We start from the raw sequence: 24,265 nt of genomic DNA on the forward strand, positions 1-24,265 counted from the left end.
ATTATTTAAAAAATGACAAGTTCCAAATCAAACCAAGTTAAAAGTTTAATAGCTGTAGGGTTGTTTTTTCTATGAAGAAGACAAAGACCTGCATCATGGCACAGACAGACAAACATTTAGAGAAGAAGACTGCACAGACATCTCTGAACATGAGTTACAAACTGACCCCATACGTGACGTGATGTATTCAATGACCTTCAGCTAAAAGATTTCTACTCGATCCGACATTAGCAGCAATAGTTCTTTAGACTCAATAACCCACCATTCAGCTTTTCTTCAATATTTTGGATTAGAAGTGATGGAATGACGATGGAACACAAATTTAAAGATGTAAATATTTCAGAGTAGTTTGATAGAACAAAAAAAAATATTTTCAACATTAGCAGTGCATGAAAAAAAAAAAAAAAAACAAGCCCACCAAATCTTCACTATCCCTTTCAGTGAAATCTAAGGCATTTCTGTGAAGTTTAATTTTCTCCTGGAAATGAACTGTTTCATGGTTTAAAAAGAATAAAACCGCATCAATTACTCGGCAAGAAAGCAAACGTAAAATGTAACCAGAACATAGAAGTTGCAGCTGGATGGAATGGTGAATTACATCAACATGACGTCCATGTAAACTAAAAGTTGGGTAGACAAGTGGGCAACACCTGCCTTCATTCATATAAAGCACACCTGCCATATATTTTATTTAGAGTTCCTACATTTTCATATTAACAACTACATTTTGGTATGAAATAGTTCCCTTTTAATGCAGCAATTTTACTAACAATTAATGAACCAAAGATGAATGTGTCAGTCAGAAAACAAAAACAAAATCTCAACATATGAATAATGAAAGATGAAAGCTTCGTGAGCCAGAAGTGATATTGTGAGGTGATCCATTGTCATAATGTGAGGTGTCTCTTGGATATCTGTAGTATTGCATTTATAAGGATAATAAATTAATTGCATAGATCGTCAGACCTTGGGCGTGTTTTTTTCCGAACATTGGACGGAAGAGTTAAAGGATGTGGACACAGTACCAGCTGTGAACAGCCATGAGACCTACTGTAGTCGGTTATTGCCTGTGAACCTTGTACACAAACTGAATCTACATTTCTCTGGCAGGATGAGGTAAGTCAAGGTTTTTGAACATATATTTCTCTTACGTTGTTCCCAACTGCTTGAGGGCACAACTCTGTAACAATGCATCTGAACCTAGCACACATAATTCATCCACGATCAGGAGTCATGTTTGCAAAGTGCCAACATTTGTGACACGGACAGAACTGAAATATCTGTAAAAAAAAAAACAAACACACAACAACATTAAAGCCACTTTGACATCAACACTGAAACCAGAACGAGAAAAGTACGCAAACATACAAACAAATTTCAAAAAAAGTTGCAAACATCTATTTCTCACTATTTGAAGCACACAACACACTATCAAAAATAAAAACAAAACTTCTTCGAAAAATAGGATCAATCTTAAAAACTGAATTAAAAAAAAACAAACTTTAAATAAGAAATGTAAAAAAAACATGAGGGTGAAAAACAGAAATGCAGAAGTAGATGCAAACACACAACGATGGCCAGTATTAAAGCATCTCTGTACTGGCCATAATAATCCATAATGATAGTGTTTTCTGAAGATATAACAGGACAGAGCCACGCTTTACCAGTTGATCTCCACGTCTATGTAATAACAACTTCATACTCTAATAACAACATCTAACTCTTGCTTCGGAAAATACATTTTTTTGGGATGTTGTGGAGATTCAGCTTCCCCGTCTATAAAGGAATCACAAGAGGAAAACACAGCAATATTGCTATGCTCAGACATTTTGGTATAATATTGTTATTAAAATAACTGAAGCATTACTACACTGATAAAAGGAAATCAAAAGAAAGCCTAAATACATTTAAATCTCTTATTTACAGGCAGCTCTGTGTGAGATGTGATCTCTGTTAAGCAACTTTGGGTTTCATCAAGTGGAGCAGCTCAACGTGAACTTTCTGATAATAATCTCTGGAATGCTTTAAATCTATTTTTGCTCTTTTGAAGAAATCTTCTCCGTGAAATCATCTCTAAATTTTCTTTGTAATCTTCTGATTGTCTGAAGCTTTGTCGAGATTGTTGGAACTATAAATTAGAGTCAAGTGCCAAAAAAAAGCGATCAGGTAGGTTTAATACCTGATAAACTTGCCGCCACTTCGAGAGACGCTAATCCAAATCAGCACCATATCTGTCTACAATATGAGTCAACAGCTTTTTGAATGACTTTTTTCTTTTTCTTTTTGAGCCCTGTATTCAAATATTTGCACCAATCAATCAAACTAGGAAACATGAAGCTAGAAACACACCAAAACTAAGAATTATGTACAAAAAAAGGCAGGTTCAAAGCCTGAAAGTATCAGACAAAAAAAAGTGAAGTAAAATCAGCATCTCTTACAAAACGGTGAAAACATAACTCAAAATAAAACATGGTGTTGAAATGTTATTTTCCTGCTTTCATTCTAGCTCCCCGGAGTAGTATTAGAAAAAAAATAACGTCCAAAAAACGTTTTAAACGTATGTAGTGTGTGTCTGTGTGTGACTGTTATCAAAATAGACGCTCCCTGTTCCGTTCTTCCGTTTCCCATTGCCTGCCATCCTCCAGCCTTGGTTTGTTTTGGAGTACAAGAGTTTGTTTTAAAATATGAGTTTGTAGAAAATATCTTTTTTTTTTTTGTCCTTTCTGTGTAACAGTCCATGTTCCTCCCGAGTGTCTGGTGCCTTACGTGCAGAGTCGCTGTGCCGAGTTTCAGCACTTGGGGCCCCTTGAGAGTCGCTCCGGCTCCAGAGGAAGATCTGATGCAAGGTGACAAATAAAATTAGAAACAAGAGCTACTGCTGCACCAGTAACATTGTAGCAAGGCAAAAAATATATGCAAATACAGAGACACAAAACGCAGACCAAAACCCACCTCTGCCACCTCTTCACTTGTTATGCTGGTAGGTGTAGGTTGTGTGTTCTGTGGGTGTCTCTATGGCAACGGGTGGTTGAACGGCACTTTCCTGAGAGGGAGGCAGCGAAGATTAAATCCATGAGAGATTGTTTCACATAACATTTTAACTGTTCTAGTGAGAGAGAGAAAACAAAGGGCCATTACCTCAACTGAGATGTTGGCAGCAGGCACTTGGGTGTACTGGGGGATGTAGGTCCCCTGCATAGATGTGTTTGCAGGCATGTACTGCAGAAGGACGGAGATGATACGTTCATTAGACACGACAGCTACAATAACACTGTCAAATAAAGCTGCACTAGACAAGATTTATATGTGAGATTATCTTTATCAGCCTAAATAACAAAGCGGAGCTGCAGCTCAAGAAGTACATCCCATCCGATTCTTACTCTGATTTATCAAATTCGCCCAAATAAAAGTCAAGGGATCTCCATCATAAGGACTCGGAAGATCGGATGAACACTCTGGGAAAGATGAGATCATCGCTTCTCTCATTTCCTTGGTGCCGTATTGTATAACACAAGACTGGTCAAGTTGCCTTGTGCATCTTTAACTGCTAAACATCGATAGAGTCCTGCAGGAATGACTCCAAAAACCCGTAAATGAGTAAGCATTTTTATCATTTCCAGTTCCCACGTCTGGAAGTCAGTGGGTTTTTTGAATGGGTTTTTAGTTAGATGCCTGAAATAAGGTCTGTGGTTAACACAAGCCTAAGAGTTTTTAACGTTTTGTTCTAAAATGTCAGTAAATATGCCATTTTGAAGTTTTTACGTGTGTCAAAAAGGCAGCTGAATCACGCCGACTTGTCCGCCTTTACAGCCTCGTTGTGTATACTCACGCTCATGCGACTGTGGTGTAGTTTGTTTATAGCCTAATGTTATCTTTTTACTTCTGACGATTGCATTTACACTTAAAAAATCCTAAAAAATTATGTTCATTTGTGAAGATTATCTTGCTGAACAAAACGTGTAAGTATCATAAACGTTTGTTTGCCAGAGAGCTTATTTTCTGCAATAATCCAAAACCCGATGGAAAACTCCCATTGGCTTTTTGTCGAGGGAGCCCGTGCGATTCTAACTTCCTTTTTGGCCTACAAAAATACATCATCCATGCAACACTCTATGATAGCTGAATGCTGAATATGCTGCTCTCTACTGACTGTGCCACTGCTGCCCATGGAGAGGTGGCTGAGCTGCTGCGTCAGGGGCCCCATCATGGAGGTCGGCTGGATGGACATGGTGTGGTCCATTCCTGGCGTCAGGACTGCCCCCTATTAAAATAAACAAAAACATACAGCGGTGTTAGCAGTTGCCAGAGTCAGATAGACAGAATGTGAAGGCAGCAGAAACAGGATGGAGGGCCAACAGCTTTCAGATTCAAGATGCTCACCGTGGGCGGCATTATGTATGACTGATGATGTAGCCAGGATGGGTTGTGTACCTGCATGAACAAGAAAAACACAGCAGAAGATTACATAACATAAATAGGAAATACACAAGCAAAGCCCCATATATTTAGCGGTATTGTTTTTGGATTTTGGCCATTAGGCCTGAGCTGGATTAAACTCCAGTCTGTCACAGTTTGGCCTCTTAACTAGCTAACACCCCAGCTTTGAGAGTCTGAATCTACCTGGTAGGTGGACACAGGTGAATGCATGTACGGGGAGAGGGAGGCTGGCCCCATCATCCGGTTTGGGGCGATGCTGTATGGAGAGGAGTAGAACCTACAGAGAGAGACACACATAGTTATTAGTCACCACAGCATGATCACACTCCCTCTGGGCATACAAGAGATTTGTCGTAGTAGTAGTACTGACCCGTTCTGTAAGGCTGTGTTGGGGTCATAGGTAAGGGTCATTCCTCCCTGGAGCCAAGAGACAAAGGACTGAGTCATTATGAGGCTGATAACAAGCAATGTTACATAATAGAACATTTTCACAGAAGTCATTAGGGCACAAATGAACTCACATTCTCCCCATCTCTCATCCAGGGCCGGCCGTTCTGCAGATATTTTCCTTGGCTCTGACGCTTCTTCTGACCTCCATCAGCAAATTTACACAACAGGGGCTCTGGCGGCACTGGACCAGTGAGAAAATATTACGTTATATAAAAATATACATTCAGTGTACCAGTAAGAAAATATTACGTTATATAAAAATATACATTCAGTGTACCAGTAAGAAAATATTACGTTATATAAAAATATATAATCAGTGGACCAGTAAGAAAATATTACGTTATATAAAAATATACATTCAGTGTACCAGTAAGAAAATATTACGTTGTATACAAATATATATTCAGTGGCCTAGTAAGAAAATATTACGTTATATGCAAATATACATTGAAATACATATTCAGTGGACTAATACGAAAATATTATGTTACATGAAAATATATATATTCAGTATCATAAATGTAAAACTCTTTGAATGAGAGTATTTTCTTCAACAGATATATTTTTTTTAAAAGATGCTACATTCAAACAAGATGTCATCTGAAACCTCACCTGGAACTCCAGGTGGAGTCTTGATATATTTTCCATTGAAATGTTGGATGATGGCTTCACATTTCTCTGTTGACTCCATCCTATAGGAAAAGGTATCACTGTGTTTAACAGTAGCAGGTTACAAGGTATCATGCTGTGTGTTAACATTTCCAGTTGGCCACCAGAGGGCTCACTCACCATGACTACTGTAATAATGAAATTTTCTTCAAGCCCATGAGGCTACAGCATCACTAATCAACTTTAACAAGCTGTCCTAATAATACTGTGTGACTAAATAACCAAAGCTTATACCTGGCAAAGCCCACTCCTCGGCTGGTCCCGTTGGCGTCACGGAGGATGCGAGTGGAAATGGCCTGGCTGAAGGGCTTCAGCATGCTCTCCAGCTCCTGCTCGTCCATGGACATTGGCAGATTGGAGATGTATAAGTTGGTGGGGTCCTGCTCCTGTTGCTGAACAGAGAGAAGCCACCAGAGGATTATTGAACGCAGCTCTTCGTTTGCTTCAATCCCAACTGCATCATGATGCCAGGAGGAGCCCTCCAAAAACCAAGAGCCACACAAAGTATGAGGGAATTTATATAACCTTTTAAACAGGAAGTGTGTGAGGTGTCAGATATGTGGAGGTGCAGGACACTAGACAGTTAAACAAACAGTCTGAGAGAGAGGTTAGGGGGTTTGAAAGTTAAAGGCGGATTTCATTTTGGCGTGAGCTGCATGGATGAGGCCTAAGGAGAAAAGAGATATTCAGAGATGGTGAGATAGTAGTTCTGGCTGGACTTCAGCTGAATTTCTCTCTCATTCCGACTCTATTTCTGTCTCCTCTACTTTTATTCATCCAGCTCGCTCCTTTTCTTCTTCACGCTCCTCTCTCATACTCCATCACCCGTATACGTTGTTACTAAAAAGGGTAGAAGACAGGCCCATTGTGCGAGACCAGCCTCTTAGGAGGATGAAAGCGCAGGATCCAGGTAATGCGATATCAAAGCATAATTACATTTCAAATGGCTCTCCATCCATGGGTGATCTAAAATGATTACGTGCTCTCGCTCTGTGGAGAATCACAGCAGAGACATTTTGGGTAAAAGACCTTTGGAAATGATCTGAAGACCATCTAAAGCATTGTGCTATCATCATCCCCACAAGGCAAACATTATCATCCTGTTGCCTGGGTCATGGTAATAACATGTCGCTTGCATTCGAGCAGTTATATTTATGTGGTAATCCCGACCTTGAATGCAGGCACAGAGGCCGGCTGTGTTGGCTCGCATAAATCAGACAAATTATGCAGCTTTTTCTGCAATGTGAATTTAGAATTATTAGAAAAACTCCTAAAGTGCCACAGTCTCATTTTATGCTTTTGAACTATTTTGTAGGCTTTTTCTTTTCTTTTCTTTGCCTCCTGCTCAAACTAATTTAATTTGACCAACAGCATCTTGTAAGATAACCAATCTGTATCACCCTCTAGCCATTACGCATATTCATTATCTCAGAGTGCAGATGAGATTAAAAACCTGTAAATGCAGTGTGAATTAATTTCCATTTCCATGAATAATGTATGTGTAATCGCTGCGACCTGTGGTGAAGGTGATTTCTCCTTCACCTCCCTCCTCCTCCTCTTCCTCCTCCACAGCAGAGTCGAAGCTCGAACCCATGAGAGAGCGAGCAGAGAAGACCTGCTGCGGATTTCAACCGCAAATGAGTCAGAGAGAAATGTGACGCAAACATAAGCCTGGTTGTAAACCCGGAGTGAACGGGGCGAGTGAAATCAAGTTATTCTGCGAGCGAGGAGGAGCCATATGAATGTCAGTGATCCAGCTTACCGAGAGATCAGCTTTCCCAGGACTTGGTGGCGTGCGTGTGCGTGGCTTGTGAGTGTGTGTCATAATCCGGTTGAGGCAAGGCTGCTGAAGTGCATGTGTGATTGTCAAGTGTGTGTGTGTGTGTGTGTTGACAGGGCGGGTGGCTGGGCACAGGGCCCTGCTGACTGGGGAGCTGCTCAGACACTGAGTCAGATGCCACCAGGGAGAACAGACAGGCCCTTTGTACATGGAGCTCAGAGAGCAGGCCCTGGGACACACTCCCTCAACACCGCCACCACTATGAAGCACAACACACACACACACACACACACACACACACATCTACCTGCGTGCACTCTTGTTTGTGCACATACATATTCTACAGTGCATTAATACCCATAAATACACTGATTTCAGCATACACCCAGTGCACCGCCCTGCAAACACACATGCACGCACTCACTCACACACACACACACACACACACACACTGAGGCTTAATTGGCTTATATTCAAGAACCGTGGCTCATATAACAACAACAAAAAAAACATGAGGAGAGAGCTAGATGGAGAAAGAGCTTTACAGCTTTAAAAGAGAAATAATTCTTAAGAAGCAGATAAGGCAGAGGAGCAACCTTTCTGCTGCAAGGTTAATAATTCAGCATTTAATTTTGTAATTAATAATTCATCATTCACTTTTTTGCTGAATCACTGTCAAAATGCCTGAAAGGTTTTCGTGTGCTGAAAATTTAACTCTGACGAACAATTTTGATTTAAGCTGACACCAGTTTCATAAGAAATAAACCCACCAGATATTGACATCTCAAGTGGGATTCTTACCTTGGCCATCTGAGCCTGCACGCCACCCGCCTTCAGCGCCGTCACCGCCTTCTGAGCCGAGGACGGACTGTCAAAGTCAACAAAGCCATAGCCTGCAGGGACCGAGACGTAAAGCAAGACATGCTCGTTAGGACAATGAGATTTTGCATACCGCAGGACTCTATGGACACGGGCATGTAAGTTGAGCTCATGAAGCTCCCATAGTAGTCTGAAGAGACAGCCAAGTAGGTTTAGACTGTGCTCCTCCATGGACGACATTATGTAAAGTTATACAGCACTGCCTATATCATCACACAATACAACCCTGTTATGTAGGTAAAGTGTTAATCCTAACACAGTAAACACAAAAGCATCAGCAATGTGCTGTAACTGCAATCTGTAACATTCCACGCATTCAAACTGCAGCAGAGATGAGAAACTATTTTGTGTCGTGCTGACGTTATTTCACCTCTTTGTTGTTGATATGCAGTGAAGATATCATCATCTGACAAGATAATGTGTTAGTGAATACATTATCTACTGAGGGCATTAAGTTATAGAGCTTTGTGAAGTAGACAGGCCTAATCCGAGTAAACAGAACACAGCGGTGTATCGACAGCATCTCCAACTGTGGAAAATTATGATTTGTTCCTGTTTACTTGCTGCCGTACAGGTGGATAAAATACAGTAGTAATGTAAAAATAATATGGATTTCACATTTTATATTTTAGATTCACATTTACTCAAGACCACCAAACATATCATGATAAGAGCTGCTATGATTACTCGATTAATCCATTAGTCAGTCAACAGAAAAATTCAATGTGCAACGAGTTCCAGCTTCTCAAATTTCAATATTTTCTGCTTTTCTTAAGTCTTCTATGATAGTAAACTGAATGTCTTTGGGTTTCGGACTGTTGGTCAGAAAAAAAGCCACTGAACTTCTGTCATTTTTCACAGTTTTCTGACATTTTTGATAGCAAACGATTGATCGCTTGATCAAGAAAATAATCAGCACATTAATCGTTAGTTGCATCCATAATCATAATAGAACAATGGCACCTTGTAGGAATGAAGTACAAAATAAATTACCTTCACAAACGTAGAACATTCTTCAAGAAGGCACTTAATTTACAAATACTCATTTAACAAAATTAATTTAAACATGGATGAACAATTTAAATAATACTTTGGCAAGCACTTTTCCCTGCTACGTATAAATACTCTTACAGTCAAACTAAATGTGACACTTGAATGTATCTTACAGTGACCTTAGGGAATCTGGGGTCACGCTGCTTGAAGTTACAAACAGCCAGTCTGTAATTTTAGTTTTCATACAATGGGATCTTTCCCCATTGAAGCTCATGTTAAAATTCAACATAAAGGCCACATGCTGAAATACGTTTGAGCTTGCTTTGCCATCTCTGTATGATCTGACCTTTCGACCTCTGCTCATTCAGTCACTTTCAACAAGCAGATGCCTTTACACCTCACCTTTGCACTTGTTGGTGGTCTTGTCCAGGATGGCCTTGGTGGACACGATTTTCCCGTACCTGAAAAACAGTGAGGTTTAAACTCGTGGATCGTCCTTGCACTGTGAAAATAATGACTTTTCAATATTAGCATTGCGACATTGCTGAGGCAATGTGGTTTCTCTCTCAGCTTAACGCACCCTGAGGGATTGTGCTCTGTGATGACTGAATTATAATTCACCTGATAGATTCAGTGCAATGACACTGAATACAATTACACCATCTGATAATAAATGATGTGCATGGGGAAATCTTTAGAGGGGTGGTGGGACATAAATTAAATGAAATAAGCACAACGTCCGGTGGGTTTCTGCCTGCTATAGATTTCCCATATCTTATTCATTCCTGCTCTCACACAGATGTCAATAGGGATTATAACTCAAGGGGAATCCAACATGACGTGACAATATGGTAAAAATAAATGTCCCTGCTGCATTTTCAGATTGCTTCACAATGCACTATCAATACAAAAATCCTGCTTTATCTATCCAGCTGGCCGGCTATTGACTCTGCAGATGCATAGGATAGTGGATACTAGTGCTTGGCTCGGGCAAATGCTTGTGTGCGGCAGAGTGTCTATCGGTTCCCATCTCTCCAGGCATGTGCATGCAGTGTAATCTGATATGCCTCTCCTTGGCTGTCCTGTCCACTGCTGGCTCCCAGCCATACTCTCATTCTACTAACCAGCTTCTCTCTGGGCAGCGCTCTGCCCTCCGATGGGTCCTAGTGCCTCTCACAATACAGCTCCCATCCAGTGACACTGCAGCACTGACACAGTTCATCCAGGCTAAAAGAGCCACTTTCAAAATACACTCTATTAGTAAGGATTATGCGATAAATTGTAATCTGACCATTAATCTGTTGGATTACCCCAAATTTGGAAATTAAATTGTTTCTTTTAAATTAATTGAGGATTAACTTTACCTTTAGAAAATAATAAGAAATCTGTAAATCTTCCTTTTAGAGATGTTCTGATACCATTTTTTCCTTCCTGATACCGTTTCCTATCTGAATTTGGGGTATCGGCCGATACGGAGTACCAATCCGATACTAGCTTGATAAAAAAGTATATAGTTACAGAGAATGAATGCAATAGAACGCTCTTTTATTATTCAGTTTGTCAGTTACAAAGAACATAAATAATATTGAAAAAAATCTAAAATCTAAAATGATCCTGTTATTAAACAAGTTGATTTTTTCTGGGTTCATAAATTATGCTATCGGATCGGTGCATTGCCTGGCGTACTCATGGATACCTGATCCCGAATTTTGGGCAGTATCGGACGCATTTCCGATACTGGTATCGGAACAACTTTATTTCCTTTACCAAGGTGGCTTAAGGTCACCTTTGAAGATGATTACGTTTTTACGGGAATATACAACAATTCTAAATGATTGATTTGGACACTACAACAGTAAGTAACACTATTAGTGATGTGCAAAAATTACCAAACGAATCTTTTTGAACGACTCTTTTTGAACAACTCTTCTTAGTGTCTGTTATGTACCGGGTCAGCCAGTCGAACAGACCCAGTGATCATGAATACCTGACTTTTCCCACTTGCCGTTATCATAGGGTAATGCTCATGCTACCTGTTATGGTGGTGCAAAACATCAAAACATAGGAAGTGGTTTACACAGAACCAACGGCACTGAATGAATGAGCGAGGACCGATTGAATCGGGCTCGAGTCAAGACAAACGGTACTGCAGGTTAATGGTGCATTCATGTGCTCTTCGGATGGCAATCTATAACGGAGAGTCACAGAGAAAATTACGCTATATTTTGCAAAAAGTATCAACATCACTATACTATGTGTTACATGTTGAATACACAGTATGTTCAGATTTTACTTGAATTGTGTCTATCCAATTTTAATACAGAGCAATGTCAGAAGACCAAACCATCATAAGTCTGATCCTAAAATACAGTTTATCATCGAAATTCAAGTACAGCAATCCCACCAGTCTATGACTTCCTATTATGACTAGCATTTAAGCTGTGAGCTCTACTTGCTGCACTCTCCTGCTTGCTTACACAGTTGATATACCCGTTTACTGAAATGTGCTCAGAGATCTCGGACTCTGTGATGCAGAGCGAAAAAAGAGGGGGCTGGAGACTCAGCCATGTGTGAGAGAGAGGACAGCGTAGTCCGGCCCGAATCCGTCCATGGTCAACCACCAGAAACGGACCGGGGGAGAGAACCAGAGGCACCCGGAGAAACCACTGCAGGGGCCGGAGATGGAGAACCAACCCCCATCCCGTCCTCTCATCCCTCACTCCCTACACACAGTATAGGCTACATTTACATCAGAGCGTGCAACTCTCCGTGTGGGGGAGGGGAGCTTTGGGAGTGTTGTGTCCTCATACTATGCGCGCATTTGCTGTTCAAACTTGAGTCAACTAAGTTAAATTCCCTCCGTGACTTGTCGTCCTACTGTTTTACATCCTCATCTACAAGCATTTCCACTATTAACTATTATTGGATACAGTATCCTCTCTCAGTCTAGTTTAACTGAGAATTACACTGGCCTTAATGTGTTCTGCTAAAAGGCAAATTTCATGCAGTGATTTTATCTGCTCTGTAAAAGCAGAAATATGAGACCCACCCCCACAGAACACCACCTGACACACAAACCCTGAACTCCATTCACTCCTCCCCCCTCTGATTCTCTCCATCCACCCCCCCTTCATGCCATTGCCCTTGTTTGTCTTTCCCTTTCCCCTGGGCTCGCCGTTTCCTGTAGGGTTGGGCAGCCTCATGTGAGCCATATCTTCCAGACAGCTGTAAAATAGCAGGCCTCTCCCTCCCTCCCTCCCTCTCTCCCTTATTCAATCTCTCTCTCTCGCCCCTTTTTTCCCTCCTTTTCTCTCACTCTGCTCTTCTGGTCCTCATCACCAGGCTCCAGAATTCAATTAAGTGAAGCCAGACCATTCATCTCTGCCTTACTTGTTTTGATGTCTTCCAGTGAAGGCCTAACAAACATATCAGATGGATCGGATGATGCTGTTGTTTGATGTGACTACACGCTGCCCACAGCAGAGTTTTCAAAGACTCACACACTCACACTGATGAGCAACACAGTGTGGTATTTATAGTGCAGAACATGACTTTGAATAAGGATAGCTCATTGTCATCATACTGTTTGATGATAATTCGCAAGACTAAAAAGCACAGAGGAGCTATAACTCATGTAGGTCAAACGTCTATGAAAGAGCAGCATGAGGATACGTACAGAGAGAATTAGCGTGAGAGAGGGAGACTAAACATTCAGTACTTAGTTGTTGGAAAGTCTGTGCTTAGCTGTGCCAAAGTGAAAGGTCTTGTAGTTTGCTGCCAAAATGATTGTTGGTTTTTCCACAAGGCCACTAAATGATGTGAAAACGTGGCCCTCTTCTTCGCTCCAGAAATACCTGCTAAGGTGTGCTTTAGCATTAATGTGTAATGTAATTTCAAGTGTAAGGAAGTCAATGTAGTCATGTAATCCTGCATGACGCATTCAGCAGCCAGCCATCGGCCATCTATCCATGAGCCCGTCACTCTGCAACTCTAACCTGGCTCATGTGCTCAGCCACAGAGAGATTTATTGGGTGTGCATGTAGAAGTTGGAGCAATTGGTTTTTGGGTGACTTACGGCTGACAGAGCTTGACCAGATCCTGGTCTGTGGTTCCTGGGTGGAGGCCACGGATGTACAGGTTGGTTTTGCTCAGCTGCTCTCCCCCAATGCTGCTGCTGCCATTGCTGATGGAGGTGCTGCTGGTGGTGTTGATATTGTTGTTGTTGTTGGGGCTTGGAGGAGCCATCTGATGGTTTGAGGGGGACACATACGTCTGCTGCAGAACAAATAGAGGGGCACGGAAAAAAAGAGAAAGGTTAGACTCTTATCTTTGTAATCAATAACCAAAAAAATACAAAGGCACACTGTTTTGCAAAAATGAAAAAAAAAAAAAAATGAAAAATCAAGAACAGCTGGTTAATGTTCTACTAACTGACTTGCTCAAACCACAAGGGTAGGAGGAGAAAGTTCATTAAAATTAAAAACAACATGAGCAATAGTGGCTGGCTGAGACTGAAGATATAAATGTAAATGAATGTAATTAAATATAAATGGACATGAAGGAAAATATACCAAATATTTTCATACAGTACAATTAAGTGAAATAATATATTATTATGCAATCCATATATCCAAAGACAAAATATGGGAAAGAACAATATGTGAGATTACAGCATGTACCGTAAGCAGAATGTGCAAAAACATGCACATATATTATCATTCATACAAAGAGTTTGCATGTGGGTGTGATGTGTAAACAATATACTACATGCTCTGATTGTGCCCCAGTTTAGCAGAGATGGGAATCATAAAAATCACCAGCTACAGGGTTACACAGATACTTCAAACATTTACTGTTCAAATTAATCAAACTCCTCTACAAGCAGCCAGCAGCAATTTAGTTTACACCCTGCTTGGGCAGGAGATAAATGAATGTCGATATTCTAATAGATTAGCTGTTATTAATTAAATGTTGTCATTTTACCTTCATTATAATATATTTAAGTGTGCCATTCAAACTGACCTACTTTAGAATAGTATAAACTTCAGCGAATTTTGGCAGAAATACAAACAGTAAAAATTTACAGCATGCATGAACTATGCTTTGCCTATCTTGTGATGGCAAGTGAGCCCATTTAAATGTAAAACCAAAGCATATAACATCAAATCTGGTTGGAATTAAAGTGGCTGAGCTCCACACTGCTGCAAGAGAGGCTTTTATGTTGTGGGTTGAAGCTGGAAGGTTTTTTTTTTGCGAACAGTTTTCATTGGGAGTATTTGACACAGCTCCAACCAAAACTGTTCACAGGGAGTCTCAGTGGATTATGAACAGTAACCAGGACATTGTTTCTGGAAAGAAACTTTTATATTGGCTTTTTCAAATGAAATGTTTCAGTGCTTACAAAAACAAAACACAAATTCTGCATTCACCACTATTGTCTTGGGATGGTGGCAAAATCTCAAAGCCTAAACTATCTGACTGGCTCTACTGTACATACCATGGATTTTTGAGATTTGGATAAACTGATTTATTGAGTGAAGTTAAGGTCACATAGCCTTGCCACAATCTCTCAGATGACTATATGTCAACAACGTAAGCGAAAATATGCTCTGATTTATGCGCTTATACCTAAACTTTACATCTGGCTTTTCATGACCTGGCAGTTCAGTCATGTCACTGTACACTGCTCAAGGATGTAGGTATGAAAGGAGCAGCTCGTATCAATACATGCATGCAATGAGCTTGTTGGTTGTGGCATGATATATGTTCATAAATGTACCTATATACAGTATAAGGCAGTGATAAGGAAGCTTAAATGCATGTGCAGATGTGTGCATACACATAATTTTAAGTAACGGATGTTTTCAATATTCGCATTTTTTAAAAATCTATTAATACTATGGACCATGGAATAAATCTAATTAGTATAGAAGTAAAATGTCAGCCCAGCGTGGCCTTGGTGAAGCCTCCCTCCCCGAGCTGGTGAAGGAGGAACTGTTTGATTAGTTAGGGTCAGCAGGCTCGGCCCTAGGAAACAATGGGATGGCTTGTTGGACACCACAAGGTTAGCACTGGACCACCAGCTTATTAGCAGAGATGGAGTTGTCAAAAGACTGCTAGAATCAAGCTAATTATGACATCTCTATTCTCTCTGTGGTGGATCTGTTCTAACCAGCTAGTAAAGAAACACAAAACTATGAAGGAACATCACATTTCACAAAACTAAGATTTGAACGTTTAAAAACAAAGTTTTTTTTAAAGGTCCCGTATTATGCTCATTTTCAGGTTCATACTTGTATTTTGTGTTTCTACTAGAACATGTTTACATGCTGTAATGTTAGAAAAAAACTTTATTTTCCTCATACTGTCGGCCTGAATATGCCTGTATTTACCCTCTGTCTGAAACGCTCCGTTTTAGTGCATTTCGACGAAATTGTGACGAAATTGCAACAGAATTGCGTTTATAGGCAACAGCTTGGGTCCATGTGTACTTCCTGTCAGCTGATGTCATTCACATACACTGCAACCAGGAATAAACTGGGACACATTTAGAATGTTTACGTTTAAATCTGTGAAAAGGGTCTAAATATTGTATATTTGTGACATCAGAAATGGACAGAAATCCTAACGACTTGTTTCAAACGCTCAGTTTCTGAATACGGGCTGTATTTTTTTTCTCTGTGGATTGAGCGTTTCAAAACTTTCACAGTATTTATATAGAACTTAAGCCTGCTTTATAATAAAAAAAAACATGAAAATTTCACTTTTTTATAATATGGGACCTTTAAGTTTAAATATGAATATTTGTTTCATACTCACAATGTTTGCAGTGTCTGCAATATTACAAAACTGAGTGCACAGATTCAGATCTGGTCTGATCGCCCCTTGGTGGCTGGCGGAAGTATAGGTCATAAATCCCGCCCCCTCCATGTTAGTGGAGGGGCCAAACTAAAAAGTCAAAGTACACATCGAATATAATTTTTTCCCAAAGATGGTTTATGTCATTTAGGGTATTTATGTATGTTCAAGTGTTAATTTTTCTGATAACTTATAAAAAAACAGTTTTTAATTAGTTATTTGATGCTATAAAAAGAGGGTGAGACGTCATAATTGACAGCTACTCTGAAAAGAAGTAGTTGCACAGCAGGAAGCTCGGGGAATTATACGAGAGAGGAGATGTAACGTTAACTTTCCATAACCGTCATGAGTCTGTGTAATAGAGCATGTGACAATTTGATCATAAATTTAGTTATAGAGGTATTATGGTTAGTTGTTGTGTCTTTCTAGCCAAACAGCTACTAGTGATGTGTTGTCGCGAACGAGCCGGTTCAAAGAGCTGGCTCTTTTAAGTGAACGATAAGAGCCGGCTCTCGTCTGAGAGCCGTTTTTTCCTTTTCTTTTTTCTTTAATTACAGTTTTTCTCAATTGTTTACACACAAATACTGGTACTTGACACACAATGACCACAACATGTAACTCATGCACCAACCCCCTGAACCAATTCTGCTAAACTACAAGCACAATTCCTGCTTTACACTCAAATTGCAGTTCTAAAACACACTTTTTTCAAAACACTACACACAATTCTCTGCATTTGGCACAATTTTCATGAAGAAAATCTCGTTTTCACGAGGAACACACTGTCATTCAAAATTCTAAAGTCAATTGCCCTACTATGCACACTGACTCATCACATGGGCAAACACCTGTCACACAGTGTTACAATTAGCAATCAGAGCTTTAGCATAAAAGGGCAAACATTGCTCATGTGGATGAGGTGCTGTGGCCAGACCGAAACAGAAGAGAGGATGCAGCATAGTTTTTTTTTTCTTTTTTTTTTACTGTAACTGTATACAGTAAATTCCTCTGTTGTTTTGTATGTAGACCACTGTATGTGCAACTTTGTGTTGGTTGGGATGTTCACTGTGTACATTGTTTTTGTGGGGAAAATAAAATATATTTGTTACCGTGTATTTGTGTGTTCTGAGTATAAAAACAATATTCTAAAATATTTTACAACACACTTATGTATGTACTGTCTGTAGTAAGTGTAACACTGAACAAAAAAAAGGCCTAAGTCATTATGATGAATGGAGAAGAAGTGTTTTCCATTCATCATAGTGTTTTACATTGAGCACATCAGTGTTCAACTGGTTCTTATAAATGTCTATTCATATGATGGTTTGTGTGTGTCATTTGAAAACAAAATACCATTTTGAGAAGAAATAACATTGTTTTGAATGTAAAGTTTCATTTTGCAGGAGAATTGAGGGTTTTTGCCCATTGTGTGTGTGTTTTTTGATTTGTGTGTAGAGTTCTGAGAGTATGAGGCATGCTTTCAGAAAATGTGTGTAAACAATCGAGAAAAACTGTAATTCAAGGCAGTATGACAGGACGATCTTCTCCGCGCCATGGGCACTCCATGCACTGACTGTGACTGAATGTTGTGTTAATGATGTCCATGCGACCAATCAGGTGATGACAGAGGATCATACCATCAAGCAGGGAGGGGCGGCGCGCAGGTACAGAGCAGGAGGGAGAGGAGGAGAGAAAGAGAGAGGAGTGCGGTGCACGAATAGCAGACAAGATGAGTGACTGTCGGAAACGAAGCAGCATGTAAAATTATGGTTTTCTGGAAATTATGAGGTTTAGTATAATTAAATTGAATAATTTAAGTGATATATGTGCACAGATAATAATCATAAGTCAAAACAGCGCTAAATTCGGCTGAAATAACGCTAGCTGTTGTTATTTAATATTATTTCAGATGCACAAATTAAATGTTTTTCCAAGTTAGTTTACATTCCTGACACTTTTCAAAACTTTGTTCAACATAAAGTAAAACTTTAAGCCCATTTCAGACGTTGAAGGAAATTAGCTAAAATTCTCCAGTCAAACAAAGCGTTTTAAAAATCACGTTTCAGGGTTTGTGAAACTGTTCTATTGTGTTTCTGATAGCGGTAGAGGTAATTTCATTGTGTTCCCTATGCATGGAGAAGATGAATATCAAACCTAGATCTATAGCCAGCTGATAATGAAAATTATAAAGATGTATTATATTATATAGATGTATTTAAAGGGACTGTTTGTAACTTCTAACTAACTAGCTAACATTACTGCCAAGCAGGTGAAATATAGAGTGATATTGTGATTTTAGCTGACGTGTGTCGCCTCACTGTGTTGAGCGATGCTCGTTCATGTGTATTTAGAGCGAGCACAAGCGTGAGCCCGACGCTGACTTTCGTTGACTTAACGGCCACAGGTGTCGCTGTTAACAAGCAATTCTGATTCTTACAAACAGTCCCTTTAAGCATGTGATGTATGCGTGAAACATGAATGCAATATTCCCTAATACAAAGCAATTTTTACCTGACAACTAAACCCTGAATACAAGACAAATGTGTACGCTGATATCTCTTATTAATTGTATATATCTGAGTAATATAGCATCATACTTTCAGACACTACTGACATGAGTAGCAACACTAGTGATTCTTTTACAAGCTTTATTGTATCCACGCCACCCAGCTGCCTTATGTTTTACAAACTGTCTAGGAATCAGCCTTCAGAAATTACTCCGTCTTTTTAAGTCAAGCTGAGAAAATCACAGAGACTCACAGAGCCCATTCATCTCGGTCCTTTTCTCTAATCTCCCTCTCTTCTTAAGCATCAATAGTACGCTGTTTGTTTTTCCACAATCACAGCCTCTTCCTGTGCTTTCCCTTGCCTTTCACTGTAGGCGGCCCGCACGGCATATCAGGAGGGATGCACCTGCAGAGGCCTGGGGAGATATGATCTGACGGGAGTACGAGTCCGGGCCCAAGCCTGGCTAGTGAGGCCTGTCTAATTAGGATCTGAGCTTGTTAGCGGAAAACACTAATCCCTCTCATGTGCTCTCAAGTCAGAAGGTAGTGTCTCATTAAGACCGCTCTGCTAGACTCCTTCTGAGAAAAAAAGATGGCAGCGAGTCAGATCCACACCTACTCCCCATCTGCCCCAGCGCCAGCTCCAGGTGTTTTGCCACCCATGTAAGGTAATGCCAAACACAGGCAAATATGCATTCAGAAGAACACAAATGCAGTTAGAAAGGGAAGGTTGGAAAGTATGACAAGAATCTTAAATGTGCATGATTCAGGATCCCAATTCTCTTTTTTTTCAGCTTGTATTCAGGTTGCATATCCGCTCAGTTAGTCTATGCCCAACACCTGACCTTTTGGCATGTTTCTGATTTCCTTCCTACTTGTCACTCTTCCGTCCACAGCCGCCCACATAATCTTTTTTACACTGTTCCTTACATGCATCACAATGTCATCTCTGAGCATTCTTTACATTCCTCTGAAACACACACATGTTTGTGTTTCTCTCCTTGAAGTGGACAGGGGTTGTGGGCGACATGTTTTGGTTTAAGACTAGAGTTCAAGCTGTCATCGTTAAATTGAACTACATTCCTGGAGGCATCACAGCTCTGTGGGAACTGATAAATACAGGAAATCCTCTTACGTACATACAACATACATAAATTTACAATTGGCATGCTAAATACAATTATTTGTACAGTTTATAATAACAAAATAATCCTTGCCTGCCTATGAACAATTGATGCTCAGTTGATTCCAGCCACTCTACTACTATTACTGTCTGTACAGAGAAGCTGGACATATATACAGTCCTCTATCACAGAGGATGCATATATAGTTGCAATAAAAATAAATCACCTCTTTGTTTTATTATTATTATAGTTGTGCAAGAAGCATAAGTACAGTAAATTGGCCAACAGGGTGATGCAGAGATTAGGGAGTGAGCTCAAGGCTGCAGCTGAAGACTGATGAGGTGATTACAGTTGGAGGGAGCAGAGGTGATGCCTATAGGGAGCGCAGGTGACTCAAGGACTTTTTCATCCGAGAGAGAGAACAATAAGCGCTGAGTGAGGCAGGATGTATGCCTCTAATTCTGTAGTAATAGCAGAGATATGAGTCTGATTGTCTGACGCTTGAGTGCTTCATCTCTCTGCCAACACAAACCTTTAGTGCAGATGATAATGACAATGTTAGAATAATCTAACAACGTCTTCTTAAGGTCACATTTCGTGCTTTCATTTAATTAGCTTTATCCCAAGATAAGCCTACAAAACCCTAGAGAAAACAAATATATATTCATTTTTAAAGTGTCAAACATTATTTGAATTAGCTCCAAAATAAAATGCATTTTGCTTATTATCAACATAATGGTACTATCCATTACCATACAGTAGCATTTCAATAATGCACAAGTAAACTGTCAAAGTGATAATCTCTATATTTCCAAAACAGTTATTATTCATGCTATGCAACAAGTATATGTTTACGAATACATTACATATTGTATCTCTTGAATGAGAGAGAAATATCTGAAATGTGGAGTCCTACCTGCTTGGCTAAAGAAACTTGAAAAGGCACCGTGGAAAAGATCATAATGTAACTGACAAAATCTCTATATATTATGTTTCTGCAGCTGCAAGAAAAACAGCTGCAAGGTTTGAAGAACCAGATAAGAAATGTGATGAAAATCCTTGGCGTCCTGTGGCTAAAAGGTGAGACTTCTCCTTCTGCTCTCCTTCTCCTGACTCAGTCCAGTTTCATTAAAAAAATGCCAGAAAAGTCTCATAAAAGAGTCTGTTTTCAACAGGTATCATGCACCCTGGAGAGAGCAGAACGTAGGGACAAGGGATTCATCTATCAGGAGGAATGCTCAGGCTCTCTTCTCCATGTGAACTGAACCACTGACAGACAAGAAATCAAGGTATGTGGAACACACAGAGGAGAAAGAAAAAAGACTGGTGGGAGGGGGGGAGTTAATCGAAAGCAGAGGAAAGGGAGGGGAGATCTCTTAATCCTTTTCTTTTCTCCGCCCTTTTTCCCGTAGTAAAAGACACAGACCAGGGGTTACCACTTGACGTGGGATTTACAAGTCTTCCCTCTATATAAAGTGACTTTGGCTCTCCAACAATCCCAAATGTGTTTTAAAAAAAAAAAGTGTGTGCATGTCTTCTTTCAAAGAAAAGGTTTGACTTTTTGTAGAGCCCCCTCTTTGAAATGAGCACACATTGTCTTGAATCCAGGATTCCAGGAATTCCAGGTCATTAAAATGAGCAATCTGAATTCCTGCCAGCCCCGAGGCAGGGAAGGGAATAACACAGGGAAGGAGGGAAGGTATTTGATTTCAGCTTTTGTTCAAAACGTTCCTCGAGAAATGCTGAGAGTCACAGACATGCTTCACTTGAGACACATTTTGGCATGAATCTTAATAGTTTACAGAGACGTAAACCAAAACAAACCATACAAATAAATTAAAATTGTAGTTTTAGCTTGTAACAAGAAATAAGAATTTAACAAACTGTATTTTGTAAAAAAGTAAAACAAAGAAACAAAAACAATAAGTCTCCATCTTCTTTAGTGTTTTCAGGCTCAAGCATGAATATTGTTTTTTTGCTTATCATACAGCGATGTAGAAACCTTTCCCTTTTATAGTAAACAACTTCTTCCAAGAATCAGCACTCAAATATTGACTAATTAGTTTACACTGTTGCTGAAAACAAGTCCTGTGTAATCCTGCAATTTCCCAGAATTAAAAAAAAAATCCATATAGTCTGTGCAGAAAAAGGAGGTTGACCAATGTCACCTCATGAATTATTCATATGAAAAGACAAGCTAATCGATATTAGATCTTATATGTTGTTGTCATTGCTCTGTAACTGATCTGCACATCCCATACATACAGCCACATATGTTACATCTACATTATTACATGGGCTCTGTAACGTTCATCTTTTCCATAGTGCCATGCAAAAAAAAAAAAACTCTCAGTCATCATTAGTAGGACTGAAGGGGTGGGGCATATGGGAACGCGTAAAAAAGGAAAAAAAACGTTGCTAACTTTTGGTTAATTCAATGAATTTCCCAGAATTAAAAACAAATCTATATAGTCTGTGCAGAAAAGGAGATTGACCAATGTCACCTCATGAATTATTCATATGAAAAGACAAGCTAATCGATACTAGAGCTTATATATGTTGTTGTCATCGCTCTGTAACTGATCTGCACATCCCCATACAGCCATATACATCTACATTATTATATGGGCTCTGTAACTTTCATCTTTTCCATAGTGCCATGCAAAAAAACCCTCTCAGTCATCATTAGTAGGACTGAAGGGGTGGGGCATATGGGTACGCGTAAAAAAGGGAAAAAAACTTTGCTAACTTGTGTTTAATTCAATGAAAACATTACGCACATTACAAATTTACATTAAAGTCGAATATAATCAGCCTTTATTAGCTTCGATCGCAGCCAAAACGCGCATCTACAGCGCGTTTATTCTAAGCTGTTCTCTACCGTGCAGGCTGCATATATAGGAAAGGAAACAGCGACCGTAACGGGAGGAAAAAAACCGAAAGCAAACTGTTGTAGTAATCTACAGGCAACAATGTAACGGGCCCCAATGTGTTAGTTTATAACAATGTTGCAACAACATCAACAAGCCCACAGCAAAGGTCGCAACAGCAAGTTTAAACGTCGCCTGTGATCCACTTTCAAGGACACTGCAGCTTAAACAACCGAGCAGCTTTTTGAACAACACCAAGCATCGAGAGCAGAAAGAGAGACAGAGAGAGAGAGGGTAGAGAAGTAGGCTGTGGTGTTGTTGTTATTTTACCTTCTTGATGTTTTTGCCGGTGTAGCCGTTGTTGTACGGGTTGAATCCTGTCCTTGGCGGCACAGAGAGCAGCATTTTTACGCGGCGCTGTGTCCGGAGGAGCGGAGAGCCAAGGCAGCCAGCTGACGTCAGCCAGGGGAAATTCAGCCAGGAACAGCGCTAGTGATTGGAGTCGCTCTTTCCAGCACTCTGGTGTGTGTGTGTGTGTGTGTGTGTGTTTGCTCCACACACACTACACTGGCTACATGCTTTATATATATATATGATTATATCTCACTTTATCTCAGGGATGAAACCCCACAGCCACAAGCCTCCCCTTCAACCACTAAATGATAATAAAAGAGATAAATACCAAGATATTTTGCTAGAAATATTGAAGTTCCCATCCAAATAACCCTGTAGAGCAGGCCTGTTCAATTACTTTTTGAGAAGGGCCAGATTTGAAAAACATGGACATTTACATTTATCTGATATGCAAAGCTAGGAATATACATGTGAAAACAATACACCCTTTCAATATTAGTAGATTGTTCTTTTAATAGATAGATAGATAGATAGATAGATAGATAGTAACTTTATTGATCCTGAGGGAAATTCAAGTTTCCAGCATCACAGTTCCATAGTGCAAAACATGTTGGTAAAAAGGCAGTTAAAAAAGTTAGTAGTGCAAAGTAAGGCAAGGCAAGGCAAGGCAAGGCAGCTTTATTTGTATAGCACATTTCAACAACAGGGCAATTCAAAGTGCTTTACAGAAACATTCAAGAACATTGCGACAAAATGCAAAAGAACATTAAGAAATAATTAAAACAGTTATAAAAACATAAAAACATTAAAACATTAAAGATTAGAAAATAAAAACAAGCTAAAAATAAAAGCTAGGATAGAAGCTAAAATTGCATAAAACTCAAAAGAGTAAAAGTTATAGTGCAGTGTCAGAATAAAAGGCACCCGCAAACAGGAAAGTTTTAAGCTTTGTTTTAAAAGAAGTGAGAGTTGGAGCGGTCCTGCAGGTTTCTGGGAGCTTGTTCCAGATATTTGGTGCATAAAAACTGAATGCTGCTTCTGCATGTTTAGTTCTGACTCTGGGGACACTAAGCAGACCTGATCCAGATGACCTGAGAGGTCTGGATGGTTCATAACACAGCAGAAGATCAGAAATGTATTTTGGCCCTAAACCATTTAGTGCTTTGTAAACCAGCAGCAGTATTTTGAAATCAATTCTCTGAGAGACAGGCAGCCAGTGTAGAGACTTCAGAACTGGACTGATGTGATCCACTTTCTTGGTCTTAGTGAGGACTCTAGCAGCAACGTTCTGAATCAGCTGCAGCTGTCTGATCGATTTTTTAGGAAGACCGGTAAAGACGCCGT

General features: G+C 39.8%; 1 protein-coding gene across 3 annotated transcripts; it reads right to left on the bottom strand.

Moving 5' to 3' along the window:
* Positions 1-32: 32 nt before the first annotated feature.
* On the bottom strand, positions 33-23,094 carry LOC119489760 (RNA-binding motif, single-stranded-interacting protein 2-like). 3 transcript variants are annotated; one of them, XM_037772564.1, is made up of 14 exons: positions 22,898-23,094; positions 13,284-13,483; positions 9,611-9,669; positions 8,138-8,229; positions 5,791-5,948; positions 5,500-5,579; positions 4,959-5,068; positions 4,808-4,875; positions 4,621-4,714; positions 4,381-4,431; positions 4,151-4,261; positions 3,139-3,219; positions 2,953-3,043; positions 33-2,836 (listed from the first exon to the last, which is right to left on the bottom strand). In XM_037772564.1, the coding sequence occupies exons 1-13, from the start codon at positions 22,970-22,972 to the stop codon at positions 2,966-2,968; spliced, it is 1,257 nt and encodes a 418-aa protein (XP_037628492.1). In that variant the 5' UTR covers positions 22,973-23,094; the 3' UTR covers positions 33-2,836; positions 2,953-2,965. The 3 variants fall into 3 exon arrangements, with proteins under 3 accessions (XP_037628492.1, XP_037628493.1, XP_037628494.1); XM_037772565.1 differs by having other exon boundaries at positions 4,808-4,854; positions 22,898-23,090; XM_037772566.1 differs by lacking the exon at positions 22,898-23,094 and adding an exon at positions 20,614-21,000.
* Between the last annotated feature and the right edge of the window lie 1,171 nt (positions 23,095-24,265).

The sequence above is a fragment of the Sebastes umbrosus genome, chromosome 6, assembly GCF_015220745.1.
Source record: "Sebastes umbrosus isolate fSebUmb1 chromosome 6, fSebUmb1.pri, whole genome shotgun sequence".
NCBI lineage: Eukaryota > Metazoa > Chordata > Actinopteri > Perciformes > Sebastidae > Sebastes > Sebastes umbrosus.